Source organism: Platalea leucorodia (assembly GCF_965183815.1).
Source record: "Platalea leucorodia genome assembly, chromosome: 2".
In the NCBI taxonomy this organism is placed as follows: Eukaryota; Metazoa; Chordata; class Aves; order Pelecaniformes; family Threskiornithidae; genus Platalea; species Platalea leucorodia.
The window spans coordinates 23,463,296-23,486,668 of record NC_138824.1 but is presented as its reverse complement, the minus strand read 5'-3'; the positions used below and the strand labels follow the sequence as shown (position 1 = coordinate 23,486,668).

At 41.6% G+C, this 23,373-nt stretch overlaps 1 protein-coding gene across 1 annotated transcript in view; it reads right to left on the bottom strand.

The window, feature by feature from the left end:
• The window catches only part of MTUS2 (microtubule associated scaffold protein 2), a gene marked incomplete at both ends in the record, with an annotated part of 197,474 nt that extends 174,477 nt beyond the window's left edge, over window positions 1-22,997 (bottom strand). The window contains 3 exons of the mRNA XM_082305018.1: window positions 5,062-5,268; window positions 14,738-14,978; window positions 20,706-22,997. Coding sequence (XP_082161144.1) covers window positions 5,062-5,268; window positions 14,738-14,978; window positions 20,706-22,997 — 2,740 coding nt within the window. The remainder of the gene's footprint in view (window positions 1-5,061; window positions 5,269-14,737; window positions 14,979-20,705) is intronic.
• Between the last annotated feature and the right edge of the window lie 376 nt (window positions 22,998-23,373).

The window sequence follows — 23,373 nt, the reverse complement described above, 5'->3', positions numbered from 1 at the left end:
TTTAACAGACTAGTAGACCTTATGACTATGAAGTATTTCCTATTATTATACCTACATTCTTCCATTTCCTAAACTCACAGCAGTTATCATATCTCAACTCATTCTAAACAATTCGTCTTTCTTCCAATGCTCCACACATCAAACTGTTTCACAGCGCTTAATGAAGTGTTTCCCATGTGGTGCTTACAGCACATTACAGTCTATTCTGATGAAGTACAGAAAACTAATTTTGTGAGCAGGATATTCAGCCAATCACTTGAAATACAGATACAAGCAATGAGAGAACTCTATGCCCCTTAAACTAGCAAAAGAGAAACCACAGCCTGAGAATCGTGTTACTGCACTGCAGAATCACAGGATAGTATTGGGAACCACATCCCACAGCTGTGGGCCTTTGGTGTACGATGTGCACCTCTTAGACACAGAAGAAGCTTCAATATAGTGTATTTAAAATTCCAAGGGAAAATAAGTTAGGTATTTTGTTATAAGTAAGTTAGCTTTTTAGGAGTTTTTTCTTTATGTTTACACAATTGTTTCACTCCACTCCAAATTATACTGGTTTCAACCTTAACATGACTTTGCTAGTCATCCACTTTTTCTCATATTTAGCAGAGAACACTCTTGCTTCTCTTAGATTGAAGTATCTGAATTTTTCAATTCTAGCCAATTTAGAGTGTAAACAAACTCGACAAGTTTTTTAACATACAAACCCCCTCTGTCTAAATAAAAAATAATGCATTAGAATATTATGCATTTTTAAACCTCAAAAGTAGTAGGCCAGAGCTGAGGGTAAACTTGAACTTGTCAGGTAATCTTGAACAAAAATGTTACTGGAAAAATCTGTCTGTGGCACAGAACAAACCTGGGGAGGGCTGATAGCAGGACCTGGAGCTGAGCCTCAGCCTGGGGTTTCCCAGCTGTCCCAGAGGTGTCAGGCCATGTGGCTTTGCCCCAGCAGAAGACCTCACGTGGGCCTTGCTGCACTGTAGTATAGAGCTGCTCTGATGTGGGAAGCCATGGAATGAGAGGTGTGAAAGCGAGAGGGAGAATGGCACGCTCCACACTGAGGCAAGAGGAACGTTAGGAGCAACAAAGGATGGACCCTCTACATTGGTAGAGCGAGCTCACACTGCCTCCGCTTCTCCGAGTTGTTTTATTCAAACACAACTGCCCTTGTTCGCCATATCAAACAAAGAGCTCACCCTGAACCGCTTTAACCATTTCATTTGAACGCGGCAGGACAGCCAGTGGTGAGCCGTGGTGAGCTCCCCGATCCATCCTAGGACCCAGCTTCAAAATGGAGTGGTCTTTGGCTTCTGTCATTGCATCCCACCTCCTTCGGCAAGGTGAGAAGCTGCCTCACATGCCACCGTCATCGTGAAACAGCTTCATGGACCCTGGCTCCCCTGCATGCAAACCACAAGTTACACATAAGCACCAAAAAGTGGATTTTAAATGGCCAGAAGAGACTACTGACCCTGTCTTGCAGGTCAGTTCCCTGCCACAGAAGCTGGCGAGATACTGAGCGGTTTGGATGCCAGAGCTGTCCTCAGCACACAATTGGGCAGGACCCCATAGGAGCAGAGCCCCGTTACAATTGATCCTGATTAGCAGCTGATGGCACGGCTGTCGCAGTTGGCGTGTTATCGTCAAACAGCAGCCTGGCTTATACCCACACTCCAGGGATGGGACTCGAGGAAAGACCAAAGGACAAGCAGGCAAGTGCTGCACAGCTTGCCCTGTCCCTGCCATGGGAAAAGAGCACAGTCCCACCGCTGCAAAACCGTTTAATTGAGTCAATCAGAATATGTGAGCTATTGCCAGAAAGTCAGCCGAGGAGCGTAGCACAGGCTCCGTGCACATCCAGGCTTACTGCTTTCAGAGAGGTCACGGGAAGGGGAGAAATCTGGTGAAGAACAAAGCTGCCACATCGCAGCTCCATTAACAAACTTCCCTGCAACACAAACATCATGTCTCCTTACTCTAAACAAGTGGGGTTTTACTCTCTAGACAGTATTTAATCAGTATTAGTATGCCAAAATGAGACACTAGTTGGGATTTCTGAAAAGAAATGTAACCATCAGGGGTTTGGGAAGAGCTAGCACCATAATACATCTGGCAGGGGAGAAAAAAGCAAGAACAGGATCTCACTAGGACCCCTTCAAGAATCACTGTTTCCCCTAAAACATTCTGCCCCTAAAACAAACCTGTGTTTTCCTCTCACCCAGCCATAGTCATCTGCTTTTTAGCAACTTACAATACTTCATGATTTTTTTTACAGCAGATGATACAAGATCTTGAGGTGGGCCCCTCCATTTACAACAGTAGCAGCCCCTCTATTTATAACATATGCACAACTGTAAGATGTTTTCAATTACTTCTGTCTCCCCGACACGCAGAGATGCTGCTTAAATAGGAAACTGTGTTATCATATATGTTTGAAGATTTCCAAAGCTAGATCATTTTGCATTTTCTACCCTACTGAGCTAGGAAATTAACAGCAAAACTTTGCCCTGCCCTTCAGGAAGCCTGATTTTGTCAAAGACATGATCTCAGGTAGTAACAACAGAATCAGCTATTTATTTAATTTAAATAAAATCGTTCTTCCAGCAGACAGTGAAGGGAAGAAATAATATGTTATGCTAAGATTCCTGAGCCAATATTTCTCCCCTACATCCACTCTTGGGCTTACTTTCTGTGCACCTTGAAGTGCACTGCTGATCTGTGTTAAATAAGCTGCGGTAGAATGGAAAGCAACCAATTTATGCTCCCTGGGTGTTGGGCAACTAATTTAACTCTTGCTGGCACATAGACTATAAATAGAAAAAGATGATACAGTTTCACACTGATAACATTTCTATGAAAGTTAATAATTCAACAGTAAGGAAATAATTTTTTTTTCCTACCTATCTGCCCTATCTGGAGTGATGAGCGGGAGTTGTGCTGCCTTTAATCCAAAGAAAGAAGGGGATGTTAGGTGTCTTCTCGTGTGATGACTTACCTGAGGGCTGACACCCTAAACACAGGGTGTGCCCTCACCCACTTGGCACCACACCTTCTCCTTCTCTCACCCCAGTCCAGGGTGGAATTAAAGACAAATAAAAAACTTCTGGGCTGGAGAGCTGTGCGTGTCACCAGAACCACGTCAGAGAGATGACCTTCAGGAGGTGCTCATTCTCTTGGTCTCCCATGGAGGTGGAGGGAAACTAGAAAACTGCTTAGATGAGCTATCTTAACTTGTCAGCAAGAGCAGAAGTTATAGGTCCTATTTTTCATCAGGTGACAGGCTGAGCTCATCTCTACATGAATTTGTACAAGCAGAACACTTCCCCTGGGTCATTTTCATACCCATCAGAAATATTCCTGCAACATGCACAAGTTGGTCACAACATCCTAATCCCAACATTCAAGAGGGTTACCATCTTCAACCAAGTGAGCTGGAACAAAATGTAAGCGCCAAATACTTCTACATCCTTCCGGTGACTGGAATATGGTTTCAGTTTTTATGGGCTTAATGTACAAATATAACATAAAAATACACCACAATATATAAATGAAATCAACTTCTTTTAAGATGAATAAAGAGTCGGATGTAACTTTCTAGGTCTCAGATTACTAATAGTTCTTCCACAGTTTTTTGAATGGAAATCAATTTATTCAAATTCCACAGTTTGGAGTATTTTCCTTTTAGAGAATTCTCAATTGTATGAACCTGTATGCATCCACTGTGTTCAAGGATAGTGCTGTACCTACAGCACTGATGTTCTTTTTTTCAGATTCACACCTGAAATTGCTAGACAACAACATTTCTTGCAGAGATGTAGCTTAGATCTCATCAGAAATCAGGTAATTCTGTCCTTAACAAAGACTTTACGTAACCAAAGACAAAAAGTTTACAACACCAGATAAAAGGAAAAACTTTCCAAAGGCATAAATGTAGGGTAAAAGCACAAAGCAAAAGAGGTTGACTACCCTCAAAGTAAAGTTTAGTAGGAAATAAACAGAAATGAGCGATCAGTCCAACAGTAAAACAAGATACAAGCGTGTTTATGGGGGCATTGGAAAAGTTAGAAGTCCCTAGACACATTAGTCTTTGGCATTTCCATTACCCCATATAAAAGGGGAAAGAGAAAATCCTTAGAGTTTTTAACTGTTTTCATTTTATTTATTTTAATTCATTTCAATTTAATACAAACACTGAAAGATTTAGGAGCCTGCAGCATCTTGTCTCCTCTGGTGCTTCCTATCACCTGCTCCCCCCCATGTGCACCCCTCCTGGGCTGATACCACTTGCTTTGATATTGACACAGTGCAGGCTCAATCAGGTCTTCAAAGAAAAACGGGCACGAAAATCCCTCAATCCCCCTTTCCATTCTGAGCCCAGGGCATGCATGCACTTCCCAAGGGCTGCACAATCCAGTGGGTATTATTTTGTACTTAATAAAATTAACAGTCTTTACAGAAAACAGGATTTGAAATGACATTTCAGCCACAGGATCCTTCCAAGTCTGGTCGATGCGACAACAGCTACGATGTCAGTTCTGATCCCTTTCATATCACTGGCATTATTTGATTAATTTTCTAAACTAAGTTTATTACACTGCATATTAAGAGGCAGAAGAAAAGCAGGTGAGAAAAACTATGTTGCTCATTTTAGATAATCTTTGTCCTAAACTGTTCTGCATGGCTGTAATGTACTTGCCAAACACAGTTTAGTGTGATTATTTACTGACTTCAGCTTGCAAGAAGGGATATTCTAAGTAAAAACAACATACAAAAATGCCTCAGGTTCACTTTTAATGTCATTTTCTCTGCAGCAGGGAAATCAGGCCCTTCTATATGCAATGTACATTCAGCACCTATTCATCGATTATTAATAATATTTTAAAAAATTACACTGGGAAATCAAGATACCAAACCTACAACTCAGTGGTGCAGAGGAGATTGGTGAGTGCTGCACAGATTACATTAGTCCTAAATTAGACACAACTCCAGTCTGGACAATCCTGGAATACATCTATTTAATATCCCTCCAGAAAGAAGGACACTTTTTGGACTTACGGTTGGTTGTCCTGCTTTGATCACTCTGAGCACTGTCGTTTGACTGGTTGCTGGAGACAGAGGATACGCTTGAGCTCCTGACAAAACCAAATGCGGCCAGCTTAGCTGCTGGCAACCGTGAATAACCTGGAGGACGAAGTCCAGACTGGCAGGGCTTGGGAAGATTTGATTTTGCAGCACTTGGACATGAGCCTTTCTTAAGATCAACTGAAAAAAAGAAAAAGAAAGACATTTTTATTAAATAAACTAAACTGGGATATACTGACCGTTACCTGTACCACCCAGCTACATAAAGTCAGTATAAAGACTGAATACAAGTTTTAATGGCTGCTCAAACTGCAGTGATGTCTTATTCTTTGCTCCACTAAAAAGAAGTTCTGTGGAACAATTACAGGTCGCAATAATTTTTAAAACATGAAGTGCAGCAAGGACCCATGAGGCATAACTCAAACTTCCAGCAAAGTAACGTAGTTCAAGTCTGCTAGGATTTTTTTTCATGTTGTCTTCTTTTATGCTGTTATCACTTTCTAATTTTACATTTGTTATGTGCCAATTAAAAGAAACTCATACAAAGAGACAAACACGCTACACATCATAGCCTCCAATTTTGGAAACTATTGCAGAACGCCAACAATCCTCTTCAAGGACACAGGACTTCTTTGCATTCCATCAAAGAAAACACTTCTTTGAAGTCTTTCTTTCAAATTTTGCTGAAGTAAAATGCCCGTTTCTTGCACCAAGCCTGGGAACAAGGACATGACCTGTAAAGTTGTACTTTTTTGACAAACCACCAGCCATTTCCACTGATGGACTTCTCCTCGCTATGAACCATCAGCCTATATGAATGACATCAATCAAGTCTCAGACAACTGCCAATAGTGGGCTTATAACAGACAAAGTTAGGCAACAACAGTAGTTCAGCTACCGTGTCCACCTGTGATAACTACTAACTGGTCATCTGTCTCTAGCTTGTGTCCTAACCTGTATTCTGCTGCTCTTGCTTAGGCAAACTTTTCTAGGCAAATCCAGAACATAGGTCCATAAATGCTCCAAATTGTCTTCATGGACCAAAGATTAGAACATGGCAGGATTGTCTTCAAGGACCAAAGATTAGAATTTGCTTTTGATTGGAAGGTCTGGATACCAAGGGGATCTGGACCTCAACTGTACATAGAATTTGGACAGAGCTTTTCTTTGTAGGTTTGACAATATCAGATTCCTGTTCCTTGTCGAATCCCAAGCAGCAAAAAGATATATTTAAAAAAAAAAATTAACAAAGTTCTCCAAAAGGTGATGCTGGAGTGTTTAATCAGTCATCAGGACCAGTGGATTAGGAGACAAGGCAGCATTAAAACTATCAACATATTCTGCCACAAAAGGCCACAAAATCACTTTTTTTTCCACTCTTATTCGGTGAACACTACTTGGGCATTAGCCTGACATATACTTCAAAGGAAGAAGTGAACATTCATAATATAAGAGAAAAATAGAAATTAACTGCACAGTAAGAATATGGTCTTCATATTATTACGGTATTTAATTCTTTTGTAAACTATGTAGGTCACAGCCTTATTAATTTTAATGAAGCATTACACTTTGAGGAGACGTTATAGAAAACAAGACTAACTCCTTTGAGCAGAAAAATGTTATGGGGATTTTGAAAGATAGTTGTGTACCTCATCACAATAATAATACTAAGCTTTGTTTAACAAAACTAAGCCTTTTCTTTTAAAATAGAAATACGTGTAACACCAAGCTAAAAAGAGTTTTGTTATCCTATAAAACACATTCCTATGAAATACATCAAAAAATGCTCCTTGCTCAACAAATGAAATAGTTTATATACTATAGACTCTTAAAAATGCATTTTTTGTACCCACAAGTTGAGGCCTTTATTAAGACACAAGGAGATGGATGTTTGACTGCAGGACCTTTACCAGCCCAGAGGAGGACATGCTGTGGAGAGTAACCCAAATGAAAATAACAAATATCTACAGTGTGTAATAAAAGACTGCTAAAATCCCTGTTCACTTTTTTGGCACCCACAGGGACAATTTTGGACTCTGATCCTGAATGTGGCTTCATTTGGACGATGTGAAGATGGGCTCCGAGGTAGCTGCGGGCTCCAGGTGCAGGTGAAGAGGCACATTAGCATGGAGAACAGATAAGCAGTGATGTTTACCATCAGTTTACTGCCAGGCTTGTGTAGCATTGCTTTGACAGTGGTTTATTACAGCTGGTTTATGGTTATCTGCAAAGCACCAGCAAGTCAGACTTCTTCCCTCCCCACTGCTGTGGACATTCACGCCACATCTAAATGACTCCATGGCAAGGCACTACAGAACCTGATCTCAACGTTTCCCTCAGTGCTACCGGCACAGTTTGCAATTAGTGCAAATCACGTTAATTGGTTTTCATGTAGGAACAAGAAAAAGTGTCCAGTGAAAGGCTTTAAGAGTCCCAAATGCTAGAAATGACACGCTAATCATCTTTTGGACAGAATCTCTCTATTTGAGAGGACTAATATCTTCCTGCATTAACAACTAACTGCTGCACAGCGGGACTCAGATTGGCTTATGCCAGTGTAAGGCTGCACTTTTACCATGGAAGGGTGATCCTGTGCTCTCTCCCTTCCACAGTCAGACTGATCATGCCCCACCAATGCAAACACTTCAGCAGTATTTTGGATGGGCCAGACCATCTTGCTTACCAAGCTGGCTGCACAGTCATACGCTTGCTAGTGGCATGGCCAAACATCAGCTTCGCCAGCTCCCTAAAGGACTAATTACACAAGGGGAACTGCGTGTGATAAAAGGCACACAACTCGGTCACAGTGTGCAAAATATTCCCTGTGTTTCATTGGTGACAGGACCAAGCCCAGGTAGCCTCCAGATTTGAAGCCGAGGTGAGTACCCATGGCAAGCGGCTGCAGGAGCAAGGAACCTGCCCAGGTCAGTGGCAGCAGGGAGAAGGTATGGGACTGTCTCTTGTGGGTTTTACAGGTTTCTGAAAAATGCACCAACAGGCCTGCACTACGTAAGCTGAGAGCTGAGATTTCTTTTTCCTAGGAATCTCTGAAAATTGAGGTGGAAGGAGAAATCTTTCAATTTTACAGCAAAAAGCTATAAATATCACAGATTTCCTGCAGCAGAATAGGGGAAATTCCACTGGGACAGGGGGAAATGTGGTTAGAAATGGTTTTATTTAAAAATCATTTGAAATGTGCTTGCCCTAGGATGGTGAGGTTCACTTGGGACTCCCACGTCCTCAGCTCAACTGCAGGGATGCCCACATCGAGTCCCCAGGCCGTCCATTCTCTGCACCACCGTGCGTCTGCAGTCCGCGGCACACCAAGCACCACGGGTGTCACTGAAGAAGAAAAATTTCCTTAAAACCAGAAGGTTTTTGGTGACAAATTGCCCAGCCATCTCTACCTTGTCTTCAAAATCGTTCTCCCATATCCAGGCAGAGGATTCAGTGTTTTTTCTCACACTTCCATGCATGTTTCAGTTTATAACTTCAATTCAAATTCCCCCTGAACTAACAATATCTTGTATCTTGAACTCATCATCATCCTTAAATTATTTTTCACTTCTCTTCTTTGTAATCCAGCTCTTCTGCACCACAAAGACCTGGGGGCAGGACATTATCCTCATTAGGGATTCATTCAAATCCTGAAAGCAAAGTCATTTTGTGTCTTCTTTCTCATTAAAATACATGAGACATCAGCCTATTGTACGTATTTTCTGTTCTAAATATCATCAAGTTTTACGATGGATGTTCGTTCTTTAGTTTTGTTTCTTAGAAGTATAGAAGCACTCCTGCAAACAAGGTCTGGGAGTTCAAAACAAAAGTTATTTTAATGAGCAGCTTTCATTTTAATAAAAATGTGCCAAAATAAGCTTAAAAAATTGGCAAAAACTCTTTCCAGCTGTCTCACTGCCTGAAGCTAATTATAGAATTAAGTATTGTTGTCTGTATGGCACACAAGCGATTTTCTATGACACTTCAAGCTGTTCCCATCTAGAAACATGAAAACATTTTGAGGTAGCGACTGATTGACACAAACCAGATGTGCCTGGGGAGCCTTAAGAAACGTCTGAGCTAGACTTGTTATGCATCCCCACTGCATGTGAATCCCATCGCCATGCACATGCATAAGCAACTTCCATGTGACTTCTCTGTGAAACCTGAAATAGGTTTTAGCTGAAATGAATCAAAAATTAAAGAAAGGAGTTACACAGATATGTTCTTATGAAAAAGAGTGGCGGTTCAAGACTTTATCTCCGCTTGAGATTCAGGGATCCTTGGCAAGCCTTTGTTTTCTTGTGGTGGGGTTTTTGGTTGGTTTTGGGTTGGTTTTTTTTTTTTTGACAAGCATTTCCATTAAAACATTAATCATTAGGTGTCATTTTCTCTCAGAAAGCTCACTTTCTTTTATAGGATGCTCTGAACATCATTGTTCTCATTTCATATTGGGGAATCTGGGGCAAAGAAGTTACCTGAATTGTTACATGAATTGTTACATGAAGTTACATGAAGTTACATCAATTGTCCGTGCCTGAGCCACACTTACTGCATTTTCTACTGAAAGCAAAGCAGAGCAGCAAGAACACTTCTCTGTGCACCGCAGCCACGTCTCATCTGCCCAGCTGCGGCTCATCGGCTGCTCAGAAGCCCCGCGGGTGCCCAGCCAGCGACGATGCTCGGCTCTCACCAGGGAGGAGGTAGGGTATGAAGCATTTGCCTGCTCCCGCACCCAGATTGTTACTGATACTGTTCTTATGACTGACAATTCGGTACAACAGGCACAGAGACAACCCTTCTCATAGGATGCGTTTTGGTTCTTTGAAGATGCAATAATTGTTGGGAGCAGAGAGGTGGCACATGGCTAAGTCTCAAGTATGGTGACAATGTCCTTAGTAAAACTCTGATGAAGAAGTGTGTGTCTCCCCTTGAAGCACTTAATTTTTCTTTATGAAATACAGTCAGTTTGCTCTCCCAAAGAAAGAAAAGAGTGCCAACTGAAAACACTGCAGATTAGTGAAGGACAGAGAATATTTTCCTTTCTAAATTCTCCCCTTGTCACCTCTTTCCCTAAACAATTAAGAAGTTTGACAGCTCAAATCCAAGCACCTCAGACTGCAAACCTATAAAATAAGCACACAGCTGGAGTAGCAGTAATGCAACATTTCAGGAAGTAACCTCAAAACCCCTTTTCTACCACCAAATCTCATTTACTTGTTCAAGTATTAGGTATTCCTGAGAATAAACGTGAAAGCAAAGCTTTCCTACCAGGAGAAGGTGGTAGACATATTGTAGCATTCATGATGAAATACATTATACATATGCAAAGACACAAATAAATGCATAGATCTGTGTGTGTCTGAGTAATCAGAAACATCGCTGTCCTAATTTATATATAAATTGTATCTTTAATAAGAGTTGACTTGCTTAGAAATGAGAAGAACTGCTAGACCCTCAGGACCAGCAAATTTAATACACAGAGAGGTAATAAGGAAACAATATTTCATTAACTCACTCTTTGAGAAAAATATACCATAAATACTACTGAAAAATGTAGAATTAAGTGAATTTAACGAGTAGAATTAAGTGACATTTTAATGATGATATCTCTGTTATACTTTCCAAAATCAGACATGAATCCCATCAAAATAATCAGCTAATTAATGCAAATCCTAACACGCTTGCTCCAAAGAGTCCTTATAACCAAAGAAAACATATTCATAATTTATATGTTATAGATACAGTATCCTTCAATGCTTGTTCTGAAATACAAGTTTCCTATAGAAAGAGCAGAGTCCATTTACATAACATAAACAAACATTCGGCTTTTGGAGACACTATTGCACCTTTAAATACATCATGATTCCATTACTTCCTATCTTACCACAGTGCAGAATGCTTTTTCTTACAGTCAGGCTGCTGGCCTGACCCATCCGAGGCAAAGCATCACCTAAGGAGCAGCACTGCTTAATGAGGAACTCGCAGCCAATGCCAACACGTGTGCCATGTCCTAGAGACAAAGAAGGATCACTGGTCCAGTCACATTTTAGGCATCACGCTTGGAGATCACACTTGTGGGATCATTCATTATTCATTTACTTTCTACTTGGCATGTCTTAAAACTAACGAAACCCTTAATGTACTTGTAGTACTTGCAGTCCATCACAGCAGTTCGGGGATTTAATTATCAATTACTTTAGAGTCAGTTTTATGAGTATTAGTGTTATACATGGGCCAAACCACTCAGCTTATCAGTGCTGCTTAAACAGACTGCTACATTATGAATGGCATGGCAAAGGGGAATAAAATCCTCATTATGAGCCACTGCTTCTGTCCTCAATACCGTGCCATGGCGATTTCAGTTTAAAAGCCTCTGTGGTACCTCACACTGTCACGGGATGGCAACTGGCTAGATCCTTCTGCTTCCATTACCCCAGGGCAGGACTGAAATCACTAGGATTAGAAACTGGATTAAAAGCTCAGGATCGAGCTGCAAGAGATGCTGATTAGCAGTCTTGAAGGCAGGACTAGTATCCTTGAGAGAAAAATATCTCCTAGTCCCCAGCTGCTTTTGCTGCAGTCAGCCAAGCCCTCATAGCCCACAACAGCCACAAGCAAGGGTCTTACTGACTCCCCTTCCAGTATGCTGACCATAAGTTCATGCATTTCGTTTGCTTGTATTTGTAAACATGACTCTACCGAAGCTGTGTTTAATCCTGTTTCTCAAATATTGCATCAAAACCAATAACGCAGATTAAAGTTTAATACCACAGCTAACTGCCAAATTAAGGGAAGGTGGTTGAACATGGTGTTGGGTACCTTAAAAGAACTGGCTAGATGGTGCCTGGCCCTACTCTGAGCCCCTCCAGTCAGCCCCACACCAGCTCTGGCATGCCAGGGGTTGCCGTCCCATCCAGCCCCTCTGTGGCAACCAGGGACCATCTCTGGTCCGCGTTTCTGCACCAGCATGGACACAGCCACAGAAACCAGTTCTCTGCTGCCCTTCCACTCCTATGCCAGTCTTGTCCTGTCTGCTGCCACTTCAGCCTCTTTCATGAGCAATTCATTCTTCTTAAAAGGAATTACTAAAGACAAAAAGACTGGTATGCTGACCTATGAAGTTATATGCTGCTGAGAGAAAGATTAAATCATTTGAGGTATACAAGGAAAAAGGCTTTAGACAAGGAAAAGGTGATTATAGGCCAATCTTGAATAGATAATTGGGAAATAAAATGCCAAAAATAAAAGAATGTAAAGTAACCAATATAAGATATCAGAAATACATCAAAGATCAATTAAGGGGAGGCATTGAATCAACAGAGAGCAATGAGAAGTACTTTGCAACAGAACAAGATGTTGCAGAAAAATTAAACACGTCCTTCATCTCGCAAGGAAAATGGAAGGTGAGATGCCAGAAGTGAAAACAATGTGTCCTGGGGTGGACAGTGAAAACCTAGAGACATTAGCAACCTCTCCAGAACAAGTCTTGGGTAATTTAAAATCAATAAAAACAGTCAGAGCCCAAAGACCAGATGAGACACACTTTGGGATCCTGAAGGAGATGGCAGACAGATTATTGGACTACCATAAGTTATCTTTAATAGCATCTTTGAAACAGCGAGGTATCAATAGACTAGAGAGAAACAAATAAAATAACAGCTGGAGGAAGGAAGTTATGGAGAGCTATGAATTAAATTTGACCTCCAAAGCAGACAAGGTCCAAGAAATAATCAGTGACAAGATCAAAAAAACCCAACTTTTGAGAAATAGGAAAACTTTAGGAAATACAACTTTAGTGGGATAGGAATCGCAGTAATGGCTAGTGCAATTTCCCCATGTATAATTCTCATGCACTGGCATTTCTAAAGGCAGTATTACAGACAACAAATAGGACTGATAGGCCAATCCTGTTTAGATTTTAGAATGTCACATAATATAGGAAGACAGTAAATTAATACATACAAGACAAGTTCTTATATGGATTAAAAATGGCTAAGGAAAAGTCATGTCTGCAGTCATCAATGATGCAGGATAATATGGATGATGGATGGATGAATAAAAATCAAGGCAATGTTCATTTCCAAGGATCACAAAAGACAGTGGATTTGTTAATATGTCCTGTTCGTATATTCCTCTCATATCTATCTCCCAAACTGGTTCCTGTTATGCAACTGCTTACCCTACTCATACCCTGAACTTGCAGCCTCTTGCAGTTTCAATTAAATGGAAAATATGATCCAATTGCTCTCTGTACCTATATGCCTACGTTCAATGCTGACTGAGCTCAAATCACAGGGCTGAATTGGTATTTACTACCTAGCGTGCAATCTTGGAGTGTCTCAGAAGTCACGTACAGCTAAGCTTGGGCAGCTTCTGCTAATGGCATCAACGTAGATAAACTCCAGATGCAGGGTCAGATAGTAAAGGATAGTGGCAAGAGGCACTGTGTTACAGAGAACCTTGATTTTCTGATAAACCCCAAATCCTGGCAACCTGTATTACTGACTGATACTGTCCTCTCAGGGTAAGTCAAGACACTGGCCCTTTTCCATTCTAATTTTCTCTAAATTTCTTCTGCAGCTTAGTATGGAGAAATGGACACTGGGGAGAGAGAGTAACAGTTTTCAAATACCTGCAAAGAGGAGAAGACCCCACATCCACTCCAGATGGAAAAGGAAGTAAATTGCAACAAAGGGGATTAGGTAAAACACTAGGGAAAAGTTTTAACTTGAAAGCAGGTAATGCATCAGAGCAGAGCAGCCTGCTTTCAGAGGCTGCAGGATCTCATACTGAAGGTTTTTATAAATAGTTTTTCATGACAGGTTAAATAAACATCTATCAGAAGGAATCCCGTCCTGGGGCAGGAGGAGGGACCATATGACCCTAAGTCATTACTTAACTTTATCCCTTATGACTATTTTTAAAAATCTCTGCAGACTTGTAGGCTGTTAAACAGCTGCTACGTTTCACTCTGGCAATGACTGATTTTCAGTTGTCTCTGAACTTGCTGCTGTTTAAATGTACATTGTTAAAACCTCCAAGCTTTTCCAGGCTAGCAAGGAGTGTCCTGTAGAAGTAATTATTATCTCTATCTTGTAGGGTCGTACACGTCTCCTTCCTACTCTTCTCTTGCTTTTCCCTCCCCTGTAATTCTGCCCAGGGTCATGCTGAGCTGGGCAGTAGCTGGGAAGAAAAAGGTATTAGAAATGTTGTCTCCAAAGAGGTGTATACCAGGGCTTCAGAGAATCAAGACCCCTGCTGGCACATCTAAGCACTGCCCAGGCTTTCAGAGCACAACATGGTGAGGAACGTCATATTCAGATTGAACAACAGGGTCTTCATGATGGAAGAAAATGTCCCATTATCTTCCGCAGGACAAAAGCAAAGATTTTTCAGGCATTTACAAGAAGGAGGAAGATAAAAAAGAGCACAATGAGAATTATTACTGAAATTGATTCTCCTTCTTTGGCAATGACCTGTTAAACAACCTTTGCACAAGTCCCAGACTCCCTAGTCGACCTCAAAGAGTGTTGCTGGAGCTTTGTAGTATGAGGTCAAGATGTTGCTCATTTTGTGATATTTCTGTCTGAAAAAAAAAATCTTACTGGTGACTACAGTTAAAGGAAAGGAAAGAAAGTTCATACTTTACCTGAAGCATCAGGATGATAGAGGCTGGGAGCACTCGTTATTTCTCCTTGCTGATGGAGACAGCTACCTGAGGATCTTTGACTTGCAATGAGAATCCTGCTCTTTGCAGACGGTAATCTGGACACTGCACCCAGTCCTAACTGAGGCTTGAGTATCATGGCAGATCGATAAAAACTTGGTGGGACCTCGTAGTGAGTATATGGTGGAGGGCAAAATTCATCCTTCGCAGGCCTTTCCCCAACCTACAGAAAAATCATTAACACAGATATTATGCAATACATCAATAAATCCAGAAAATGTGGAGCTCTAAATTGCTTATAAAGGCTAATTTTCCCTCCTTGTGAATCTGGGCTTCAGAACACTGCAGATTGATCATCACTTTCAAAAAGTGATGGTCTTACCATATAAATTGCTCTCCAAAAATATGCATATTACAGTCTCAATAAACAACTAAACCCAAATAAAGAATTGATCTCTTCCCCAAAAGAAAAGAGACAAATTGAAGCTCTTCAATTAGTGAAAATGAAGTTACTGTTAAGTCCTGAAAGGTGATATTATTTACAGAGGTAGATACACCAACAGAGTGTGGAAGTGGAATTTTTGTTAGAAGTTATTTAAAGTATTCTTACTGAGATACAATTTTGGGGGAAGTCAGTTTTAACTTAGATAGTTAAAAATAAAGCTGAAAGTATTTTAAGTTCATTTTATCAGAGAAATGGTATTGTCAAATCATGTGTGTGAGGAAAAAAACCCTCTACATGTTTTTACTACAAAATGTTCATTGCAATCTGTGCCCCTGAAGTTCCTGAAAAGAGACCTGGTTGTGGAGGTGGGCACATTCCTGTAGGTTACGTTTTCAGGGGGCTGTTGAATATTCCAAATCAGAGCTGTAAAACCCAGCTGCCCATTTGAATTGAAGAAAAAAAGCAAATTTGCAGATGTGAAACATTTACTGTCATCTCTCTCCTTTGCCAAGAACCATTTGCTCTTCTGGGTAGAGTCCAACTTCTTTACCATTTTCTTATAAAATGCAAAATCATCATAATGTAGAAAGGACCCAAGAATATTTTTTCAATGCATCCCATTTAGGCCACAGGGAAAAAAAAAAACAGCTTAGAAAATAGGAAATCTGAACTAAATTTGTTTAAAAATTAATCAAAAAGTGCCATAGGCTACCTAGGAAGAAATGTAACTGCCAATTAATTAACTGTGCTGTAAGTTATGATGCATATAATATGCCAAATCAATTTCTATTTAGCAATTATAAGCATTTAGAATATGCACTTCAACATTCGCTATAAAAGCTTTGATCCTAGCTGCTTCAAGAGCTTTAATCCTAATTTAGCACATCTTTAATATGCTAAAAGAGACAAGATTGGCCTTAAACTATTAAATATAGAATCTTTGGGGCCTCTGCACAGGAACTAGGAGGGCAGATGTAACAAACATTGAGCATTATACTTTTGCTCTATACTTTTTCCTTTGTTTGGAGTCCTATTTCCTGCCATTAGATCTTCCTGTTTCCTTTTTTATTATACTCCTATGACCTATTTCTACAAGTTAGGATGCAGGTTTTTACTGTATAGATGATTCTCTAGGCCTGGACTGCAGGAAATGTTTAGCTTCTTATTTTCAACTTCTGTATATGAGATTGTTTTCCTGGATAAGACTCAGTTATCTTTTCTCTTCCTGATGAATTTATTTCAATCAGATTTCATTATACACTTCCTATAATTTCATATTTAACTGGCAGTGAACATCCCAATGCCAAGTACTTCAGTATAAGGAATACAGAAAGTCTTTAAATATAGAAACCATGCATTTTTGATAAACTGGGTCAGCTTAGCCAAACCTTCAGTCACCTCATTTTTTTCTTTTTTGACGGTATGCTATGAATAACACAGAAGAGCAACGAACATGCACACAAAAGCAATCAATCACAAGCATAAAACATCTTCTCAAGATGAGAGAAGTGAGAAAGATTTACCCAACTATCTCCTGAAGAGCCCCATTTTGGGGGACATAAACTTGCTATGAAGACACACTCCTTTTCATTTTCTATTTAACAGTGAATTCATGAAATGTGTAATTCAACTCATCTTAATAGAATTGCGTGCGATTATTGATTATAAGGCCATTTTAAAGATCTTCAGAAAGATTTAGATTAATATGAGACCTGTTAGCATCCTGTATTAGATTTTTGTACGAGGGACTATAGAAAAGGTCTGTTGCAGCCCGTCAACTAAAAAGAAGCTCAGCTCAGAGTTTTATTATGTGTGGCTGTCTGCTCATTCCCCACTCACCCCATTTAATTAACTTGTTAGAAAGAGCTGGAAAGCCTGCAGCACGTACTTGGAGCGTGCAGGAATTTCCATAAGCCAGGTAATCCTGAGCAGAGCTGGCAGCACGGCCAGCAGGTAAGGATGTCCAACACTTTCCTTCGTGTTACTTTGTTTATAACATTGTCAAACATCAATGCTTCAAGCAAGAATTTTCTTGTCAAGTGCCTGCTTCAGGCAACTATTTGGGAAAAGCTGGCAACATTGGTTCAGGCAGTTCAGGTAATGAGATTAGGCGAAAAAGTTGCTGGTTTGACTATGTATAAAACAACTCCTCCTAGCCCTTTTTCTCCTACAGGCCTTTTGTTTCAACAGGCTTTAGTCGGTCCTCTCTGGAGCAGAAAGATGTCTTTGCTGGGGAGCGGACCCAAGGAGGTGGTTGAATGGGGCAGGTGCAGCCTTGAGGCAGGCAGGAGAGCTAGGTGACCAGCAGACCTCCTTACAGACCCCCAGAACCAGGACTCTCAGCAACAGCCATGAAGTAGTGAATGAAGTGAGACAGGGACCACTCTCTGGCAAGGCATGGACCATATCCATATGGGTAAACTCTCACCCTGCAGACCAGGCTGGTCTCATCCATGCTGGTCTTTGGGAACAGCCTCTGGGTGAGCACACATTGGCAGAGGTGGACACTGAGCTGGAGAGCGTGCTCCCAGTCCAGCAGTATGGACACCGTTGCATGAGCCTTGGAAGCTGTGCCCTCCCACTCTTCGGTTCACTAGCACAGCAACAGCCTTTGGGTTCCACGGTTTGCTCTGTTACTTCCCACGGAGGTAACTGGGAACACAAAGTGGCCACAAGTTCCCACTGGGGCTGACTAGAAGAGGCTGAGGTCCATTTAAGATGGGGAGCCCACGTTGCGATGAAGCATGTGGACAGCAGCGACCTGCCCTGGACAATGACTGATTTTTTTAAGCATTTCCTTGTGAGGGGTTTTCTACATTTTTTTTTGGATGAAGACAGGCATGAAAGGTCTACCTCCACACCATGCCCAGGTTCCAAAGAAAAGCACTCAAGGAGCTGCCAACACCACAGGCAAGGCTGCCCATTGAACCTTAACTCAGTTCCATTATGGATGCAGTCTCTAAGCACAGCTGGATGGCCTTCACACCTGGGCTGGGATTTTTGTCTGAGCTGCCCTATGGGGGCTTAGCACAGGCAGCTCAAGGAGCCCTGCAGGCTGAAGCGCATCACAGAGGTAGCCCTCGAGCCTTCCTCAAACAGCTCTCCAGACCTCGCCTTGGAGTCTCCTGTCTGAGACAGCACCTTCCCATTTTTTCCAGCTCATGGCACCCAGAGGGGTATTTAATTGTTCCTACCATTTAGCTAGCTGAAGGGTGCTTAGAGATTACAGGTCTGATTGATAGCAGCTATTAACGCTCCCTATCGTAGCTATGTAAAGAGCTATAAAATGCTAATCAAAGCCCTCCAAAGCCCAAATTGGATGTATGAAATAGGAGGATGGGTACTCTGCAGGGACTTTTTCCCTCACAAAGGTAATGCAGAGTACCCATCCTGCCCCAGCGTTGTCTCCAAAATCTGAGTCTTCAACACTGTCCCTTCACCAGGGTTATTTTGATCTATCTCAACCCATCCTAATTGCTTTATATTAGATTATACATCAGTCATCTGCTATGAACCCGTACTGTGCAAAGCTGCTCTTCTAAGCATATGTCCACTTCCAGGGATCAATCATTTTCCTTTGTCTTGATCTGTACTGGAGCTAAATCAGTCCCCTTTGCATTCCCCCAACTAGCAGGGGACTAAGGTACTTGCTTTTAGGGTGGCAGCCCAAGAGAGCAAATACCATCCCCTGCTAACAGCTCCTGACTCCTGGGCTAATGCAAATTCCTAACACAAACTGCAGTTTGATTGACTTTTCCTTCCCAGCCCCTCCTCCAGGCAATCCAGCTTCTCTGAAGCAGCAGTTTGCTTGGGTTCAAACTTTCCCTCGTTGAAATACCCACCCAAAGTCATATTTCTTGGAGGAGCAGAGGAAGATGCTTTGGATCTTCTCCAGCCCATAAGTGTCTTCCTTCTAACCCTAGTCTAGAGTAAATCATGCTGCAGATTTGCCACAACCTGAGGCCTTCTCATGTTAAGAACAGTCCTCAACAGTGCATAGAAATAGGTCCTTTGCTCCCAGATGTGTCTGCTGATCCTACCTGATTATCTGAATCCCATCTGTATGGGCCATAGACACCTATGGTCTTCCTAGGGTCATGTCACCCTATTAACAGTCAAATAGCTGCACAGTCTGGGTTATTTTGGCTTTAATTTCCAGAGCCATACATTAAACGGCAATAACCTAGTAATAACCTTACAATGCAGTTGTGAAGATATACTAATAATGGCTGGCTTAGACAAGCTCACAATGACTTTAATGATTCCTCCTCTGGATGCAAAATATAACAGACAGAGCTGGAAACTGAAGTTAGAGGGGAAAGGGCAGCAAGCACTGCCCTTTCTGTGTTTGGGATGAGATTGTGCTCTATGAATAGAGCATATAACGTATAATGTATAATCCATAATGACTTCAGTAGGTTGCCTCTTAACATGCCATAAGGGCCAATCTACACTCACACGTGATATCTTAATTTGGGTATTTGCTGGCTTTTGATTGTCAACACTGCCACCAATTTTTTTATTTCAATGCTGTTCCTTGGATAAATACCGTATGTAGGCAGGCATTAAAATAGCCTCAATAACACCATGAGACACACAGCAAAAAAAAAAAAAAAATTTTAAAAGACTGGTTCAAATTAAATACACTTGTTTGGTCTTCAGTATTTATATAGAAAGTTGGTTGTTGAGCTACCACAGGTCCTAAGCAGCAGATGCAAGGGCACATCACAGACCCAAATGTAGCTCCCTCTTTTCCCTGTCCTTTTTCCACCTTCCAAGCAAGGTCAACCTTCCTCCACTGTGCTCACCTCCCAGCAGGGACTTCAGGGAACCAAGACTCCTGCCCAACTTATCAAGGCAGAAACACAATGAGATGTCAGGAGCCAGAACTGGCCATCACCTTTTGGCTGCTTGGGAAGGCTTTCCAGGGAAAGAAGATTTCTTACTTAAGATGTAGGTCAATATAATACATGGCTTTAAAATGAGTCAAAAGGAAATCTTCTCCTGCATGATATATATAATCTAACCAGACCTCTGATAGTCCCTGCGTTTCAGTACAGCTAAACAGAAGGGAATTAGTTTAGACATCTAGTCCTCTGCCTGCAAAAAACCTGCCAAATTTCCAATTAAGGAGGAAAAGTCTCTATGGGCAAATTACATTCATTTCCCAAAGCTATTCTTTGGGAAAAAAACAAATCCCATTTATGGATAAATTCAAACAGCGTGTCTTTTCCTTTCTAAACATCCCTATTTATACTACTAGCAGGTGACTGGTTTTCTGGGAAAAACTGGAGGAACACAGTGACAACTTCCAGTCACAGATCAGACACTGCAACAGGGTCAGTGCCAGAAATGGTTAAGTAAGTTTATTTCTAATGATCACACATTGCCTGGATTTAGGATTTATTTCTTATTTGAGGTTTGAGAACTAACTCCTGGCAGCAACAAGTAAGCAAATGATCACCACCTGGCATACAAAAGAGGCTGTCAAAGCTGCCTCCTTACCTCCTGCAGAAACTTCTCGCCTATTGGACCAAAATGATGTCCCGGGGGTCTAATTCCTGACACCACCAGACCAGAACTGAAGAGTCTTGGCTTCTGGAGGTCAGGTTTAAATTTGTCGTACAGGATGCTGGGGGGCTTCGCCTCCCCTCCGTCGGACGCCTTCTGCTCCGTAGAGATCGGCATGCCACATGCAGGGCTACCGAAGGGCAGCCCCGCCGGTGCAAATGAAGGGTCGAGCTGCTCTATCGAACGAGGGTTTCTCCTAATGTATGTGATGATTTTAGGTCTCACGGGTTTGGGCCTGGGTATGGCAGGTTTCATCTCAATGCTTTCTTCCAGCTTTTCACTGCAGTCACTGTCCATATCTGCCTTATCTGTCAGGGAGCCCTTGGAGTGGACCAGGATAGGTTTTGGGATGGCACTGCTGCAAGCAGTCTTGATAGGCACTTTAGGGGATACGTTTAACAACTGTGTACTGTCAATGGGAGGTAGGACTGAGGAGGGTGACAGTTTGTCAACATGAAGTGCATAAAGGTCCTTCAAATTACTGTTTGATAGTGTGGGCTGACTATTAACATCCAGCGTTGCCACCGGGCGCACAGGAGTTGGGACACATAAAAAGGCATCAGCCTTTGCCGAAATGTTACAGCTCTCTGGTGCTTCCTCTGGAGGATGTTTCTGTGCATTAGCTGTCTTTTTACTTGGAACTGAAAAGCTCGAGGTTTCCAAATCACTGTCGTGGTTGTCAGGTTGTTGGTTTGACACCGTCTCTGCACTGCGCACTCCGTGCTGATCTGAGAGATCAGAAGAAGGCACGGCAGCATCCTCGGTGTTTCCTTTGACTAGCGTCAGTTTATTCTCATTAACTTTCAATGGTTTGCTGTCAGGTAGATTAATGTTATGTATAAGAGATATCTCTTCACCAACTGTTTCAGTGCACCCTGCGTCAACTTCACGTAAATTCTCATTTTTTCTAGGTGTCACTTTGCCACTGGATTCACTATCGCAGGTGAGTGGGAATATTGTTTCCACTTCTTTGTCAGTAAAATATTCCTCACCAACCTGGCTAGTTGCCCCGTTGACACGGTCATTGCTTCCTCTCCCTTCCCCACCGATGGTGACGTTATCACTCAGTAATTTGTCATCAGGATAGGTTACCACCTGGCTTGACAATGGATCCTCTACTTTATTACAGGTGTCTTGAAAATGGGATGCTTGAAATTTTGATGTGTCAGACCCAGAGCCTTTCTGCTCTTGCACTGCTGAATTTTCATCTTCTTGACATCCCAGGAACTCTACCAGCATAACTCTCTCAATCTTTTGTTGACATGTATTTTTAGATTGTAGAGATGGTGCAGTCTTAAGCTCCAGTTTTCTACTTTTATCACCCTGACCTAATTGTGCTTCTGATTTACTAGCAATCTCATTGGGCTTAACAGCTGAATGTTGAGAATGAGAAGTATGCAGTGTGCTTTCAACATTAACATTTGGTACATTTTCTGGTTTACTTATTTTCTTGTTCCCTGAGGTAGATGGGTTGGAATAAAACACAATATTTTCCTCTGAGGTATTGTCAAGTGGATGAAACACCATCCCAAGAAAATGATCCGTGGACGTTTTTTGTGATTTCTCTGTATTTCCTATCAAATGGTGTGACCTGTCAATGGAGTCCAATGATGCAGAAAGCAGACGTTTACACGACACGCGGCCAACACAGTCTTTCACAAATGTTTCAGATTGAGGAGAAAATTTACTCGGTCTTCCCAAAGAAAGCCTTTTTACTCTCTCCATCTCCACAGTCCTGGGAATTTTACCCTTAGAAAAGTTCTGGGTGAAGTCAACATCACCTTTGGAAATAACTTCCAGGTTGGCATCATTTGTACTGCTTTTTAAATTGGACAGACTCTGTCCTCGGCTAATCCTGATATGCCTTGATATATTCTTAGCTTCGCTGGTCCTACAATCTTTCCCCATTTCCCTGCTTGTGGTGGAGGGCAGCTTACTTTCCTGTACACCGGTGTGACAGGTCCGAGAGTCTCTGAAGGTCAGAAGTTTATTCTGCTCTGTATTCAGATGAGTAACTTTCTCTGATCCTCCACAGTGTATATTCCCACTCTCATCTGTCAAAGCACGTTTCTTAACATCCCCTTCAGTGGTTCTAACTTTTGTCACAATTTGGTTGGCATTGGTATCCCCCACACTCACTATGCTTTCATTATTATTTTTTATTTCGCTGTGGTTGTCCTGAAGCTGGGTATAACATGACTTGTTTGGGATTAATGGAGCACTCATTCTGAAGCTTCAGGTGACTGCTTTTTTGGCAGTCCTAATTAATAAGAAAGCTTTTTTCCCCCTACCAGATTAACTATTATGCATGCTTCAATTATACGTTTAAATTATAAACTGATCAGTGGAAGATTCCTCGTCAGAAAGCTTGGAGTCTCTTGTCAGAGTCACATTTTTGTGCTGCTCAGTTGTCTTTCATGCAGCCTCTGGACATCGTTATGATGTGCAGTTGAGAGGTTCAACGAAAGCAAAATAGATCTGTCAAGTTCCCTCTAAATAAGAGCCAGTTAATCCAGCCAACCTATGAGAAAAAAAAAAACAAACAGACAATGTTACACTGATGTCAGGAATCATGCTAACTAAACCGAAGTTAAAATCAACA